The sequence below is a fragment of the Chiloscyllium punctatum genome, chromosome 40 (genome assembly GCF_047496795.1).
Source record: "Chiloscyllium punctatum isolate Juve2018m chromosome 40, sChiPun1.3, whole genome shotgun sequence".
Classification (NCBI taxonomy): Eukaryota; Metazoa; Chordata; class Chondrichthyes; order Orectolobiformes; family Hemiscylliidae; genus Chiloscyllium; species Chiloscyllium punctatum.
Genome location: NC_092778.1, coordinates 46,522,870 through 46,540,424, shown reverse-complemented (window position 1 = coordinate 46,540,424; position 17,555 = coordinate 46,522,870). Strand labels below are relative to the sequence as shown.

The following is a 17,555-nucleotide window of genomic DNA, read 5'->3' as shown; positions in this document are numbered from 1 at the left end:
TGTACTCTGTAAAAATTAAAGTGACAATAAATTACTATTCTATTCCATTCCTATCACCCACTCAACTATTATCATCAAGCCAGGAATCAACTGTGGTTCAATGGTGAGTGCAGGAGGACGGGCCAGGAGCAGCACTGGGCATAGCTAAAAATTAGGTGTCAACCTGATGAAGCTATCAAACAAGACTACTTCTGTGTCATTACATTCTTGGTTCAAACTGAATTCCAGAGATAAAGTAAGAGTGAAAGCCCTTGGCATCAAGGCCACAATCACCTGAGTATGACATTAAGGAGCTCCAGCAAAATAAATTCAGTGGGTATCAGGGGACAAACTCTCTGCTGGTTGGAGTCATTCATGGCATATACAAAGATGGTTGTGGTTATTGGAGGTCAGTCACCTCAGCTCCAGAACATCTCTGTAGGAATTCCTCAGGGTATTGTCCTTGGTCTTCAGCTGCTTCATCAATGACCTTCCCTCCATTATAAGGTCAGAAGTGGGAATGTTTGCCAATTATTGCACAATGTTTAGCATCATTTGCAACTCCTCAAATACTGAAGTAATCCATGTTCAAATGCAACAAGATTGAGACAATATCCAGGCTTGGGCTGACAACTGGCAAGTAATATTTGCTAGGAGAAAGGGAGAACTGCAGATGTTGGAGATGAGAGTCAAAAAGTGTGGTGCTGGAAAAGCACAGCGGGTCAGGCAGCATCCAAGGAGCAGGAAAGTCATGTTTTGAGCATAAACTCTTTTGCACCACACAAATGCCCAAGCAATGACCATCTCCAATCCCTACCCCTTGACATTCAATGGTGTCATCATCACTGAATCCCCCTCTATCCGTATCCTTGGAGTTACCATTGACCATAAACTCAACTGGACTCGCCACATTAACACAGTGCCTACAAGAACAAGTCATGCGCTAGGAATAGTGCAGCAAATAACTCACCTCAAAGCCTGTCCAGCATCTAAAATGTGCAAGTGAGAGGTGTGATAGATTACACCCCACTTTCCTGGATTGGTGCAGCTTCAACAACACTTAAGAAATTTGACACCATCCAGGACAAATTAGCCCATTTCATTGGCACTGCATCCACATTGCTCATAGAATCCCTACAGCGCAGAAAGAAGCTGTTTGACCCATCGAGTCTGCAGCAACCTTCCAAATGGCATCTCACCCAGACCTACCTCAATACACCATCCCCATCATTGTAGGAGGATTTAACTATCATCAATTCACCTAACCAGCACCTTTTCTCTGAGGAAATGCATGCAGACACAGGGAGAACATGCAAACCCTGCGCAGACACTCACCCAAGACTGTAATCGAACCTGGGTCCCTGGCGCTGTGAGGCAACAGTGTTAAACACTGTATCACTCTGCTGCCCCAGTAGCTCAGTTACAGCAGTGTGTGCTATATACATGGTGCACTCCAGAAATTAACCAAAGATACTTACACAGCTTCTTCAAAACCCATGATCACATTCATTTAGAAGGATAAGGGTAGCAGATACATGGGAACACAACCGCCTGCAATTTCCTTTCCAAGCAACCCACCACTCTGACTTGAAAATGTACCACTGTTTCTTCACTGTCGCTGGGTCAAACTCCTGGACCCCCTTCCCTAACGGCATTATCGGTCAACCCACAGCACATGGACTGCAATGGTTCAAGAAAGCCACTCACCACCATCTTCTAAAGGGCACCTAGGGTCGTAATAAATGCTGGCCAGCCAGCAATGCCCACATTTCACAAACTAACTTTTAACAATTCCTTTTATCAATCTTTTCTGCTAATTCATCTAAAAATTCAATTAGATTAATCTAACATGGTCTAAGTTTTACAGAATCTGTGCTGGCTGTCCATAATTAGCTTAAATCTCTCCAAATGCCTGTTAATTATTTTTCCTGACTATTGTCTCGAAAACTTTACTTACCACTGATATTAAATTAACCATTTTTAAGCATGGAAGATTTTCCAGATGTGAGGAGGGATAATTTATGGAATTTTCTATCTCAGCCGTCTGTGCCTGTGTCTGTTGTAGAATATATTCAAAACTGCAATCAATAGATTTTTGGGCAAAAATGAAATAAAAGGGTATGGGGTCAGAATGGAAAAATGCAGTTAATGCAAAAGGTTAATCATGATCTTAATGAAAGGTGGAGTAGACTTGAGAGGTCATATAGTTTGCCCCTGTTCCTATTTCTTATATTCTTATGGAGGATTTTGAAACAATATTAAAAGTAACAATCATGCAATATTAGAAAATCTTACTGAACTATCAGTCATTTAATTTAAACTTGCTTGGATATCTACATTGACAAATTGCACAAAAGTTTACTTGCTCCTTTAAAAATAGTAAGCCCAAGATCTGTATCACAGATCAAGAAGGATATTCTGATATTCATCTCTATGTTGGTAAACCTAGAACTCCAATGTTGCTCAATCACTGCATGTCACCAGATAATTGTAGTAATTCTTGGCAACACTGCATTGCCTGAACATTATGCTACAAATCAGCAGCTCAGCTGCATCTGCCAGCTTTCACATTGCCAACATCCTGTAATGTCCCTGCCAATGATGACCACAACTGTCTTGTTGAGAAAAAAAGGTCTCTTATTTCTGGCGCATCACCAGCATTTCTCATTTCTTCTCCATGTTGGGAATGTTGTAAGGATAATAACAGCATGAATTGACTGTCAGTTCATAATGCAGTTCCAACATCAGTCTGCTCCATGGTTTCTCTCTTATCAAACCTATTCCAATATCACATGTATCAACTTATTAGTTGTGCTAGTACAATTAGTCACTGAATGAGTAAAATCATAGTTATTTAGTTATATTTATGTGACTTACTTTTGTTCTATCGAGGAATATTATTATGAACTATTAAACTGAGGCCTCATCTTCACTCTCAGATGAAAGTAAAAAATGCCATGATGAATATATATTCCTGACTGAAGAATATATATTCATCAACCTCAATAAAATTGATTATCTCTGGATATTTTCTCATTAGTGTACATCTGACATTCCTATGCATAAATTTCATAAATTGATGGATGGGATCTTAATTTAACATTTCACCTAAAAGTCCTCCGAAAAGAAGTATCAGATTTGGGATTTGAATCTATGATGTAGTGAATACTGTTACCATTGAACCACAGTTGACACCACAAATCCATCCCTCCTCATTTCACATTCAACAGCTTCATGGTGGAACTATTGTTAAAAAACGAATGTAGCCATGGTGTGAAGATGCCGGTGTAGGATGGACAAACTCAGAAGTCACATGACACCAGGTTGTACTCCAACCAGTTTATCTAAAATCACAAACTTTCAGAGCGAAGTTCCTTCATCAAGTGAAATGGGAGGAAGACACCGGCACAGAATATATAAAGTTAAAAATCACATAGCACCAGGTTATCGTCCAACAGGTTTATTTGGAAGCACTAGCTTTTGGACTGCTGTTCCTTCATCAGGTGGTTGTGGAATATAAGATTGTAAGGCACAGAATTTATAGCAGAAGTTTACAGTGTGATGTAACTGAAATTATAGATTGAAAAAGACTTGGATTGTTTGTTAAGTCTCTCATCTTTTAGAATGACCATGTCGATTTTAATTCTTTCATATGTAAATCACAGAACTTTTTAAAGTTGCATTCTCAAGTGAACTTAACAATTGCTGTCACGTTGGCCCAGGTAATTACATTTAACATGTGAGGTGCTTTGTGTGCCACGAATGTTCAGACTGATTCTAATCTAAAAAATGGATTTACAGAATCTTACATGGATTCATGCAATTTTTGAGCAAAATAAAAAAAATTCTGCAAGTACAAATTCACCCCACAAACTTATATGTGTATGTTTGTGTATGTGGGTGTGTGTGGGGAGTGGGGGTGCGGGGAGTTCTAAGTGTCTGTGAGAGAGTGTGTGTATGTGTGTGAGTGAGAGTGTAAAGGGGTATAAGTCTGTGAGAAGGTACTTTTATGCGTGTGAGTGTGGGATTGTATGTATGAGCATACAAAAGAAAGCTTGTGTATGAGAGAGGGTCTGTGAGAGTATATGGGTTTGTAGGAGTGTGTGTGTCTGTAGGAGTGTGTGTGTAGGCGTGTGTGTGTCTGTGAGTGTGTGTGTCTGTGTGTGTGTGGAGTGCAGTGGGGTCACCTGTAGTGTGACACGAACCCAAGGTCACAGTTGAGGCCATCCCCATGGATACCGAACTTGGCTATCAGCCTCTGCTCGGTCACTTTGCGTTGTTGCCTGTCCCAAAGTCTGCCTTAGAGGATGGGCACACGAAGCTCCGAGGTCGAATGTCCTGGATCGCTAAAGTGTTCTCTGACTGGGAGGGAACACTCCTGTCTGTTGATTGTTGTGCGGTGTCCATCCATCCGCTGCTGTAGCCTCTGCTCAGTCTCACTAGCGTACCATGCCTCAGGGCATCCTTGCCTGCAGCATATGAAATAGACAACGTTGGCTGAGTCACAATAGTATCTGCCGCGTACATGGTGGGAGGTGTTCCCATGTGTAATGGTGGTATCTGTGTTTACACTCTGATACGTCTTGCAGCGTCTACCATGACAAGGTTGTATGGTGTTATCCTGAAAGCCGATCAGTTTGCTACGAACATTGATCTATTTGAGGTTTGATAGTTGTTTACAGGCAAGAAGAGGAGGCATGGAGAGGGTCTTTCAAAGGTCTTTGGGGAACAGTTGCTGTCAGTAACAAGAACACTCTCAAATTTATCTTTATACTTTGTGGATCAAATAATGCAATATGTATTTGTACCAGTAACTAGATAAGTGTTTGTCATTTACTGTGTACTTTCCAGTAAAATAAATAATTAAATTAGTAAAAACATCAGAATTCATTTATATAATTGAAGTTACACAATTTAGGAATAGGAATATTCCATTCAGGCCCATGATGCTAGTTCCACCATCTAATTGGATAACAGTTAATCATATATTATTTCCACCTACATAAATTTTAATATTTCAGTACTTTTAACTGCACTCTAAAAATATATTAATCTCAGTTTTGAAATCTTCAACTGCCCTAATAAGGATAACTCTACCCAATGAAATACAAGGCTTGGTATGTAAACCGCTCTCTTAGACCTGGAGAGGGTAGAAATAATTGGAGAAATTAAACAGACTAGGAGTGATATAATTGATAAAGAATAAATGAGAAGATTGTAAGTAGCAATAGAGAGAACAGACAGAAATGTCACAATTAATTTATAAAACGTTAGTAAACATCTGCACAATATACACTGGACTGATCAGCATTTCTTTCCCACATGCACTCATTCATCTGGTGAGCTGAGACAAACTTGCTTTTACACAGTAAGTTTCGGCACTACTTGGAATAGCATTTGAAGTACATTTGATGAAAGCAATTTTCAAAAGAGAATTGGATAAAGATGTGAAGGGAAAGAAATTACAAGGCTGAAGGGAAAAAAAAAGCAGATCAGTGTAATTGAACAACCCTTTCAAAGACACGGCACAGGCACAGTATATAAAATAACCTCCTTTTGTATTGTTTCACTCTACAAACTATGTAATCAGCTTTCTCCCTCATTATTCATGCTCACTATTCATTTGAGATGATCTAATTGGAATGATTGAAATTATTTAAGGGGTACAATAGGGAAAATATACTGTGTTTTCACTCAGAATATGAGTCGCTGTGGCAACATGCATGATGTAGTCTGGAACTGTGGGTACTGATGGTAGGAAATGGTGGTATAATGGTAATGTTACTGGACTAGTAATCCAGAGACCTAGACTATCTACCTGGGGATGTAGATTTGAGTCCCACTGTGGGAGCTAGTCTCAGTAATGGTGACCACAAAGCTCTCGTCAAGTGTCATAAAACCCATCTGATTCAGGGGAGGGAATCTGTTTTCCTTACCAGGTCTGGCCTACATGTGACTCCAGATACACAGTGATATCATTTATTTAACTGCCTGTGAAATGGCCTAGTTGGCCACTGTATTCATTGAGAAGCTGAAACTGTGTTGCTGGAAAAGCGCAGCAGGTCAGGCAGCATCCAAGGAGCAGGAGAATCGACGTTTCAAGCATGAGCCCTTCTTCAGGAATGAGCTCTTCTTCATGCCCGAAACGTCGATTCTCCTGCTCCTTGGATGCTGCCTGACCTGCTGCGCTTTTCCAGCAACACAGTTTCAGCTCTGATCTCCAGCATCTGCACTCCTCACTTTCTCCTATTCATTGAGAAGGGCAATTAGAGATGGGAAACAAATGCTAGCCTTGCCAGTGATGTCCACATCCTGTGAAAGGATTAAACAAAAATTATCTTCTTTATGTGGCTGACCTGGATTCTCCCCTACCTTACCATTGGCATCTGTTGGAAAGATTTACAGGTTAAACACCTAACCTGTTTAGCCATATTGTGGGTGCACCTTCATCAGCCATCAAGTCCTGGTGTGGGACTCAAAACAGAGCTACTCGTTCAGAGGCATGGATGTTAACCATAAAACACCAATACCTCCAGGGCAGATAAAAAGGATTACTTGGATAACTCTCACAGAAGGACCTATGGGCCAACTTGCCTCTTTCTGTGCTGTAGTATTCTATGTGATGGGGGCAAAGTTACAACGTTTAAAAGACACTTAGATAAATACACGAATAAATAGGTTTTGGGCCAGGAGCAGGGAAGTGGGATTATGTTTGGCAATGACTGGCTGGACCATAGGGTCTGTTTTCGAGCTATATAAATCTATGACTCCAATTAAATTGTCATGAAGAGCCATAAAGCAACTCAACTGCTGATTAAGCCAACTCAGTCTCACTAATCGCATTTACAAACTAAAATTGGAAGAAAGGACAGGTTCTATAATGCGTGGAGAAGATGGGCCGAATGATCTCCCGCTGAGCTGTAAATCTCCATGTTTGGGTAACATAATGGTGAATGATGTAACAACTTCTGTACTGCTGTACCCCAAAAAAAACGTTTATTTCTAATGCATGTACCATTTGTGTCCATCAAGATTTGTTTACCCGTTTGCAATAACAGTATTTAATTTCTTGCAACAACTGCGAAAATACAGAGACCCCCGCCCCGCTAGTGTTTCAGGAATAATCACTAGAGTTGTGATATTATTGATCATTATTAAATATAAATTCTGTTCAGATAAAAATAGGTTTAAGAAAGTGATTAGCTGGTAAGTTCATTTGACACTGATCCCTGCTCCGTGTTCAAGGAGCTGTGATGACGATGAAATTTCAATTCTGCAAACGTCTTGCAAATTGAAAGGTATATAAAGAACAGCTTAGATTCGAGCTGGTCACTGCACTTGCTCTCTTCACCTCCTGATTCGCCTTTGAAAAGGATAGAAGATCCACCGAACAGGTGAGTTGTACCAGACTCCTCTCAATCTTCCTTCAGGTCTCTTCAAGGCGAAATCAAAACATGCAACAACTAAGGAACCAGCCGCTGCTAGAAGAGGGGGCAGAAATCGCTGTTTGGGTCTTCGTAGTTTCTTCAGCTGATCTTCTCGCTGCCTTGGAATGCCAGAACTAATTTAACGCTGGACACTTGGCGGTAGGGAAGCCGTGCAAATCGGTGCATATCAGTGGAACTTTTAAAAGTTGACCATCCATCCTCCCTGGGTGGTGCGAGACCGTTCTTCGATCTCCTCTTCACTGAAAGGAAAGTATTGCTCACCCTGCCCAAGAAAAGTGGAACGGAGAAGACGGCTTGGAGCAAGAATCCGCTCGGCAGGTGGAGATACGGTGCTGCCAAATCCCATTCATATAAAAACATAACCGGACACTTAATAAGAAGGTGTAGACAGGAATCTTTTATTAAGTAGAGAGCATGTTGTGCTCAAAGGGGATGCACAAGCGAAAGCAATGAGTGACTGATTCTTTTCATTGTTATTTTCCAGTATGGCTTCGATGACCTCAGTATTGGAAGCTAAAGACATCGAGAAGGCCGTCTCTGAATGTGCCGGTGAAGTATTTCATTTTTCCCATGCTTAGCTGGACACTAGGAAATGGTTCTAGTTCCTCGTCAGTTATGTTCTTTCAAAGAAAAGATTTTGAAATCTCTCAATAACATTAGCAAGAATATTTTCGTGGGGGTGGATCCCTTATTCTGAAGTGGACTCCATGTTAAAAAAAAAGTTTATATCCTCCTTTAGAAATCTGTAGTTGAAATATGTTAAAGTCTAAACAAGTTCATAGGAAACATGCCATCTTAAAACATTAACAGTTAACGAAGAAGAGCTAAACCTGGAATTTCAAAATGCCTTTCTGAAATTGTGGGGCTAATGCGATGGGGAAATTGGTTCCATCGCAAAGAGGGGTTCAGGGATTAATTGGTGGAAGAGGTTCTTTGGTCATAACTTTCTCTTACAACTTTTTCCTCTCTCCCTCTCTCCCAATAGCCGCTACATTCAATCATAAGACATTCTTTGTAACTAGCGGCTTGACGAAGAAGTCGGATGATGACCTTGCTAAAGTGTTTGACATCCTTGACCAGGATCGTAGTGGGTTCATTGAAGTGGAAGAGCTGAAGTAGGAATCCATTTTATTTTGCTATACAGTGTCTATTGATAGATTGCATATTGAATACTCATTGCTGATCTCATCATATCTGTTTATCTGATCTATCACACATACGCACTCACACACACACAAACACACTTGAACGTCTTGGAACACACATGCAGATAGTTGAGATTCATTATCTATGCATTTATGGCCTTGATTTTGCTTGGATGAATTACACCACATACTCTACTTCTTTATTCTTTCGTATCCATTTCTTTTTGAAGTGGAGATGCCCTCATCACAATTTTTTTCTCACCTGAAGTTATTTGCTAAAGGTAAGGCAAAGTGATAATAGAAAGCAAACATAGGAACTGGAGGAGGTTGTTTAATTTCTTGAACCTGATCTGCCATTCATTGAGATTCTAGTATGATCTGTGACCTAATGCATAATTGACTATTCCTTAAACATCCTTAATATCTTCAGATGATTAACAAAAAATCAATGTCAGATGTTAAATTAACAAATCATTGAATCAGCATCAGTTGTTGTTTGCAGAGTGGAGTTCCAAACTTCTGCCAAACCTTTTGTATGTAGAAATGTTTCCACCCCCACTCTTGAGAAGTCTGCCATTAAGTTTTAAGCAATGTCATTTACTCCTGGATTCCACAATTAGCAAAATAGTTTCTCACTCTCCCTATTACTTTTGTTCCTTTTAATATATTGAAAGCTTCAATCAAACCAGGGATACCAAGCCTTAGAAGAATGAGATTACACTTTGTTTCTTTCAGTATAGTTGCTGCCAGACCTGCGGAGTTTTTCCACCACTTTTTATTTTTGTATCATGTATAATTTAGTTTGTATAATCTCTAAACTTGGAGAAATAGTTGGTCACAAGACACTTTGGTTTTTAGTCATAACTATTCCTGGAAAGACAAACAGGAGATGAAATTCACATGAGCCTTTGTTACTGCATTCTTGCTGCAAGGTAGTTGGAGGCCGTGCAGCATGTTACCACTGTTGGGAGCACCAGGTTTATGCTGAGACAATGTGGAATTACTGAGTCTGCCTATACTCTTGCAGAAGTCTAATGAAACTGATAAATATTGGTAAAATGTGACCTGTAATAGAGACTGAGAACTTATTTCAATTTTTTTTAATTGCTTCACTCTAATTTTGGGTCAATCGCAGAATAATTGCTATTAAAATATCCAAAGGTAAATTATAATATTACTGGGGATATTCCCCTGATGATTGGTTGTATTTTTGTTTGGAATTATTTGAAGCATTGCTTGTGACAAATGACATCTGGTGTATCTTGGTATTTCTCTCCATCACTGGCAGATGCCTTGTGGCATTGCTGACTTGAGGGTGTGTTAATAATAAAATGAGACAGGGAAAGGATTACATTTTCAAGAAGCCTGCACAGTATAAAGGGCTTCAAACTGATTGTACGTGAAAAATGTCTGACTACTTCAAACACTAATTTTGTGTGCTATCCTGTTTATGACCCATTAATATCATATTTATGGTAAATGTGTAGCAATAAAAATGAATGTACCTTTAAGCTTTAACCTCAGGGTACACCCAATCCATTACTTTTGATTCATAGTTAACTGGCATATTTAAGTGACTGACTGTTGTTTTTCTTGGTTTTAGACTGTTCCTTCAGAGCTTTTCTAAAAGTGCACGGGAACTGAATGACACTGAGACCAGTGCATTCCTTAGTGCTGGAGACAGTGATCACGATGGCAAGATCGGAGTTGAAGGTGTGTTAAGCCCTCTTACAAAATATAGTTTCCTGCAGAATTTTAATAATAAATAAATGTATGAGTGTAGAGTACTAGATTCCTTGCTATTTCATCTTAGCTGAGATGAATTTTTTTTATGTTTTCTATTTTTGTAACCTTTGTGCCCTGAAGTAACAGATTCTTGATTTATGGCCAATTTCTCAATCAATTTATTACATTTAAGCTGTCAGCCATTTATTTCAGTGTTAAGAACAGAAGAACAGAAAAATAGGAGCAGAAGTTGATCATTCATCCCCTCAGACTTGCTCCACTGACCTATGTGATCACGGCTGATCGTCTACCTCCACTCAATTTCTCATTTCCTAAGGGCCATATACCTTGATTTACTGACAAATCAAAAATCTTGTTGGTCTCTATCCAGAATGTACTCATTTATGGGATATCTATAACCCTCTGGGGTTTCAGTTCAAATGATTCATCCACTCTGAGCAAGTAAATTCATCCTCATCTAAATCCTAAATGATCAATCCACTGTCCTGACCACATGCTTTGGATGCCCCAGCAAGGGAAATAATCTTTTAATGTCCAATTTGCAAGCTCCATCACAATGCTTCATTGTCAGTGACTTGGAGGTACCAGTGTTGGACTGGGGTGGACAAAATTAAAAGTCACACAACACCAGATTATAGTCCAACAGGTTTATTTGGAAGCGCTAGCTTTCAGAGCTTTCCCTGATGAAGGAGTGGTGCTCCGAAAGCTAGTGCTTCCAAATAAACCTGTTGGACTGTAACCTGATGGTTTGTGATTTTTATCATTGTCAATGGTTTGCCTGAGTAAGTAGAAAAATGTGAACTTACCAGTAAAGACATCTAAATAGTGATTGAACATAGGAGCCCTGGTTAACATTGTATCTGCCCCCTAATTGAGGGGTGCTGATTAAACTGTAATGTCATCGACACACCTTTCCCCCACTCCTCCCTTCTGTTTCCCTGCTCCCACACATACCAGGGATCAAATCTGGGTCAACCCAGCATAACATCAGGAAATGATAATGGAATATATTTAAAAGCTTCAATTATTGAAAAGCCAATGCTTCAGATTGATCAAATAGTTTGGGACAAATTCAAACTTCGTACTTGTAAAGTTTTCATGAAAGTATAAGACTATTACTCAAACACCTTCATCCTGAAATCCTTTGTTTATGTTCCAGAGTTCAAGTCAATGGTCAAAGCATAAAGGAGCTAAAACAAAAGGCCACTCTCTCATTGCTGAGCAGTTCAGACATCTTTACTATCAACACACATAGCAAATGCATTTTTATTTATACATTTTGATACAGTTGAATGGCATGAATAAATGTCTAAATGTTGTTTCCTTTGTTGGAACTTTTTAACGGAGCATTTTCTGTGCAGTTTAATTGATATTTATTGTTCGATATATTAATTGTGGAAAGAGCCTCAAATCGCTAAATTCACAAAATAATAAAGATCACTATTGAAAATAATTTCTTCAGCTGGTTTACTTGTGTCCCTTGGATGGATTGGAATGTTGTGTCTCTTTTTATTGTTGTGTTTGGGAAGACTTGAAAGCATTATTTCCATTTTAAATAGCCTTATATGAATGAAAGATTAGAAGCACATATTCCTAATGGTTTGAATGAACAGAAGGTTAAAATCAAATTTTAATCACTGTGGTTATTGAAAACAGATAAAACATATTAAGTAAATGATGAAGACTAACATAGGGATCCGAACAACGCACGTAAAGCTTTTTCTTCCCTTCTGATTTATTGTTCATTATTTAAGCTTTCATTAGAAGTTGAAATCAAGAAAGGAGTGAATAATTTGCTCTTGATAAAATAAAGGTGGGTAGGAACATCACAGTATGAGATTGAAAATTCACCACACCACCTCCCCCCATAACTTCAGGGTCCCATTGTCAAAGTCATTCTCAAGTTAAATCAGAGAAAGATGTATAACTTGGAAATGGTGATTTTGAATCTGATTAACCATTACTTCACCACATGCCTCTGTTCAGTCCCAGTGATTAACGAATTGTCATTCTGAATGGTTTAGTTCTTTCTCTCCACCAACTTTATAAGATGAAAGTCTGAATGCATGATCAGTAATGTGCTTGAGAATTAGTTCTGGCTCATTCTAACTACCCAGGAGGGATGCAAGGGAAGCTGCAGGATTTAGCGACTGTCACCTTTCCTCATGAAATGCTGGGGTTCAGGTGATCCCCTCACTTATTTCCAAAGTTTTTGGTGTTTCTTCTCTCTGTCTGTTGGCACATCACACCACAGAACACTTTTTACCTTAAATCTGGTATTTAAGACCACAAAGATGCCTAATCTAAACATAGCAAATGAAAGTGAAAACTTGCTCATTATTTAATAATCACAAAATGTAAATTGCAATTGTACTTCAAAGACTACCTCATTGAATATCAAGCCTGTGAGACATGCTGAGAATGCAGTAATCCAGTAGGTAAATACGAGTTCTTTCTCCACAATCACACTTGTATCTGAAATTACCTGATCTCTTGAGATAATATCCACAGCTAGTCTTCTGGTTATAGCATGATATCTATTGGTGCAATAACTGACATCAAGGGCTCAATGCCAATTTTGGATGTCATGAAACGTTTTCCAGCTCTTTACAAAACTACAGAAGCAAAAGGCATTAAGATAATGAGTCATGCAATGGAAAGCATGACACAAAATAATGGCTAAAGTGGAATTTAGAATAACATAATAAGGAAGTAGAGGTTTTCATTCTGTCATTTCTTATATGAATGATTCAAAAGCAGGAGCCACTTGAAAGGTTATTAAGTTTTCAAAGGGTGGATTCAAAGTTGCCGAATTAAAATGTATATTTTTAAATAATTAATGCTTCACCCTTAAACTGTGAGGCATCACAGCTGATCTTGATCTGACCTTATCCATTGTAGTCTTCCAGAGTTCAGTAGCATGAATACTGGCCATTTAAAAAATTTCCCTCTGTCCTTCAGGATGCTGAAGTCAGCTGTTCCCATCACCCCAATCCACCACACCCTGGCAAAGGTTTCTGCAGCATACGTACCAAGAATCCATAAAGTCTTAGAGTCAAGCAGCACAGAAACATGCTCTTTGGCCAACACGCCCATGTCAACCAGGTTTTCAAACTGAACTAGTCCCATTTGCCTTCATGTGGCCCATGTCCCTCAAAACCTTTTCTATCCATGTGCCTATCCAAATGTCTTTTAAATGTTGTAATGTTCCCGCCTCTACCACTTCCTCTGGCAGCTCATTCCATAAAGGCACCACTCTCTGTATGAAAACATTGCCCTCAGATTCCTTTTAAATCTTTCCCCTCTCACCTTAAACCTATTGCCCTCTAGTTTTGGATTTCACTATAATGGGGAAAGGATCTGGGCTATTCACCTTATCTATTCTTCTCATGATTTTATAAACCTCTATAAGGTCACCTCTCAGCTGCATAAGCTCCAGAGAAAAAAAAACCCAGCCCCTCCTTCTAACTCAAACTTTCCAGTATCGATAACATGCTTGTAAATTTTTTTTCGCCCTTTCAAGTTTAATAATAGCTTTCCTATGAAAGGGTAACCAAAACTGTAGACAGTACTCCAAATTTGGCCTCACAAATGTCTTGTACAGCCATAACATGACATCCCAACTTCTGTACTCAGTGCTCTGATCAATGAAGGCAATCATTCCAAACACCTTCTTCACCAAATACTGGATTAGTGGTGCTGGAAGAGCACAGCAGTTCAGGCAGCATCCAACGAGCAGCGAAATCGACGTTTCGGGCAAAAGCCCTTCATCAGGAATAAAGGCAGTGAGCCTGAAGCATGGAGAGATAAGCTAGAGGAGGGTGGGGGTGGGGAGAGAGTAGCATAGAGTACAATGGGTGAGTGGGGGAGGGGATGAAGGTGATAGGTCAAGGAGGAGAGGGTGGAGTGGATAGGTGGAAAAGAAGATAGGCAGGTCGGACAAGTCAAGGAGACAGTAACTGAGCTGGAAGTTTGAAACTAGGATGAGGTGGGGGAGGGGAAATGAGGAAGCTGTTGAAGTCCACATTGATGCCCTGGGGTTGAAGTGTTCCGAGGCGGAAGATGAGGCGTTCTTCCTCCAGGCATCTGGTGGTGAGGGAGCGGCGGTGAAGGAGGCCCAGGACCTCCATGTCCTCGGCAGAGTGGGAGAGGGAGTTGAAATGTTGGGCCACGGGGCGGTTTGGTTGATTGGTGCGGGTGTCTCGGAGATGTTCCCTAAAGCGCTCTGCTAGGAGGCGCCCAGTCTCCCCAATGTAGAGGAGACCACATCGGGAGCAACGGATACAATAAATGATATTGGTGGATGTGCAGGTGAAACTTTGATGGATGTGGAAGGCTCCTTTAGGGCCTTGGATAGAGGTGAGGGAGGAGGTGTGGGCACAGGTTTTACAGTTCCTGCAGTGGCAGGGGAAAGTGCCAGAATGGGAGGGTGGGTCGTAGGGGGGTGTGGACCTGACCAGGTAGTCACGGAGGGAACGGTCTTTGCGGAAGGCGGAAAGGGGTGGGGAGGGAAATATATCCCTGGTAGTGGGGTCTTTTTGGAGGTGGTGGAAATGTCGGTGGATGATTTGGTTGATGCGAAGGTTTGTAGGGTGGAAGGTGAGCACCAGGGCGTTCTGTCCTTGTTACGGTTGGAGGGGTGGGGTCTGAGGGCGGAGGTGCGGGATGTAGACGAGATGCGTTGGAGGGCATCTTTAACCACGTGGGAAGGGAAATTGCGGTCTCTAAAGAAGGAGGCCATCTGGTGTGCCCTATGGTGGAACTGGTCCTCCTGGGAGCAGATACGGCGGAGGCGGAGAAATTGGGAATACGGGATGGCATTTTTGCAAGAGATAGGGTGGGAAGAGGTGTAATCCAGGCAGCTATGGGAGTCAGTAAGTTTGTAAAAAATGTCAGTGTCAAGTCGGTCGTCATTAATGGAGATGGAGAGGTCCAGGAAGGGGAGCGAGGTGTCAGAGATAGTCCAGGTAAATTTAAGGTCAGGGTGGAATGTGTTGGTGAAGTTGATGAATTGCTCAACCTCCTCGCGGGAGCACGAGGTGGCGCCAATGCAGTCATCAATGTAGCGGAGGAAGAGGTGGGGAGTGGTGCCGTTGTAATTACGGAAGATCAACTGTTCTACATAGCCAACAAAGAGACAGGCATAGCTGGGGCCCATACGTGTGCCCATGGCTACGCCCACCCTGTTTACCTGTGATGCCACTTTCAAGGAACTATGTGCCTGCACTCCTAGCTCTTTCTGTTTGACAACATTCCCCAGGCCTCCATCATTAATTGTGTAAGTCATGTCCTAGGTTGTCTTACCAAAATTCAAAATATAAATCAACAGAAGATGGAATTACACAGCTCAGTGCTCAGAAGTTAAAACACAGAATGGATTAATGTTTCAGGTGATCGCTTTTTATCAAATAGGATTTGGAGCAGAAGCGATGAACTATGAATGACTGGCACTCATTAACAAATGTAATCCAAGTATGAAAATTGGATATCTTTCAAGGACAGTGGAGAGGATTGAAGATCAGCTTGACTCAAACAACAAGAGGGAAGAGAGATTTTAGTTATGAAGAGCGAATAGAAAAATCGTGGATTGTCTTGATTATAACAGAGCTGTTTAAAGTTGTATATATTTTCACTGGGTGAAGAACAAGGTGGTCATGATGATAATGAGGGCTTACTAACAAGAGGATACAAATTTAAGGGCATCAAATTAAGACAAAATACCATTACAAGTTCGCCGGGCTGATAAGATGAACCAATTATTCCTGGCTCAAATTCTCATTCCAAGTCCTTGCCTGCAAAATGAAATGCTGATCTCCTAGGTTTGCCATGTCTAAGAGAAATCTCAGGAACTGTGCTGGGCAGTTCCAGATTAGAAGTGCATGTGTAAGTGCACTACAAGTCTTTAAAGGTGGAACAAATGCAAGCGATGCCATTTAAGTCTGGGATATCTGCCAAATGGCAAGTTATTCTGAGAATGCTGCGTGGCACGATGGGGTCAGAATCAAATGTGAGGGAAAGCATGTGGTAGGGTAGGTCAATAATAAGTTGAGAGTGTGCTGCTGGATAAGCTCAAGAGGTCAGGCAGCCCTTCCTGATGAAGGTCTCCGACCTGAAATGTTGATTTTCCTGCTCCTCGGATGCTGCCTGACTTGCTGTGCTTTGCCAGCAATACATTCTCAACTCTGATCTCCAATATCTGCAGACCTCACTGTCTCCTAGGTCAATAATGAAGTGAGTTGGTAAGGTATGCTAAGAAAATGCACTAGTTCTCAAGGGCAGTTGGAGATTGGCACTACATACAACATCCATATCCGACAAATTAACCTTTAAAATTAATTTATTCATGATAGGCCTGGCTAAACCTGAGGCTTTCCTGTTTGCTACGTCTCAATACTTCAGAATAGAGCTAACATGACTGATAGAAGGAGTGCATCCAACCCCTTGACATGCTCTGCCATTCAGTTACTTTGTGCCTGATCTGTAGCTTAACACATTTCTTATCCAATAGCACCCTTATCCAATAAAAAAATTATCAAGATTAGTTTTGACATTTTTAATTGTCCTAAACTCAATAATGTTTGGGGAGGATAGAGTTTCATAATTTCACTATCCTTTCCAACAGCATGTATTTTCTGACATCACCTCTGATCTGCTCAGTTCAAAATTTAAGATCACCTTATTCTGAACTCCCTTGAGGGCCATTAATTGATTTTGATGAATGTATGTTATATAAGTAGCAGTTAGCGTTAACAGTAAATTCGAAAATTGCTTTGCATCAAATTTGGCCAGGTTTTTAATAGACTCTGAAGAGTAATAATGGAAATCATTAGCCCAAACTTAGGAAAGTATGAGTGTTCTATCAGGGGTTAGGTATAAATAAGGGTGTTCACTAGTTGAACCGTTGTACTGTGCACTTCATGAGCAAAAGTGTCACAAGGCATCAGGCCAAAGACTTGACACTAAATCCTCAAGCCTCTTTGAGCGAGGTATGTTTTTTAAGAACATTGTCAGCAGCTTGTTCAAACTTACAGCTAGTATCCATTGATGAGAACTGAAGTTAACAGGATGCCAGTTGGATCCATCATCATTCAGAATAGAGCAGATTACTGCAAGGAAGTGTACCAACAACTGAACAACCAGGAACACTACAGGCAACTATCGGCCGATCCGACCAAAGAGCACACCCATGAACTAAACACATTGATCAGGACTTTGGATCCAGTCCTTCAGAGTTCCC

At 40.5% G+C, this 17,555-nt stretch overlaps 1 protein-coding gene across 1 annotated transcript; it reads left to right on the top strand.

Moving 5' to 3' along the window:
• The first annotated feature begins 7,251 nt into the window (after window positions 1-7,251).
• Window positions 7,252-11,771, top strand: LOC140464572 (parvalbumin, thymic-like). The gene is made up of 5 exons (XM_072559818.1): window positions 7,252-7,373; window positions 7,912-7,976; window positions 8,413-8,542; window positions 10,176-10,285; window positions 11,478-11,771. The coding sequence occupies exons 2-5, from the start codon at window positions 7,913-7,915 to the stop codon at window positions 11,501-11,503; spliced, it is 330 nt and encodes a 109-aa protein (XP_072415919.1). The 5' UTR covers window positions 7,252-7,373; window position 7,912; the 3' UTR covers window positions 11,504-11,771.
• The last annotated feature ends 5,784 nt before the right edge of the window (window positions 11,772-17,555 follow it).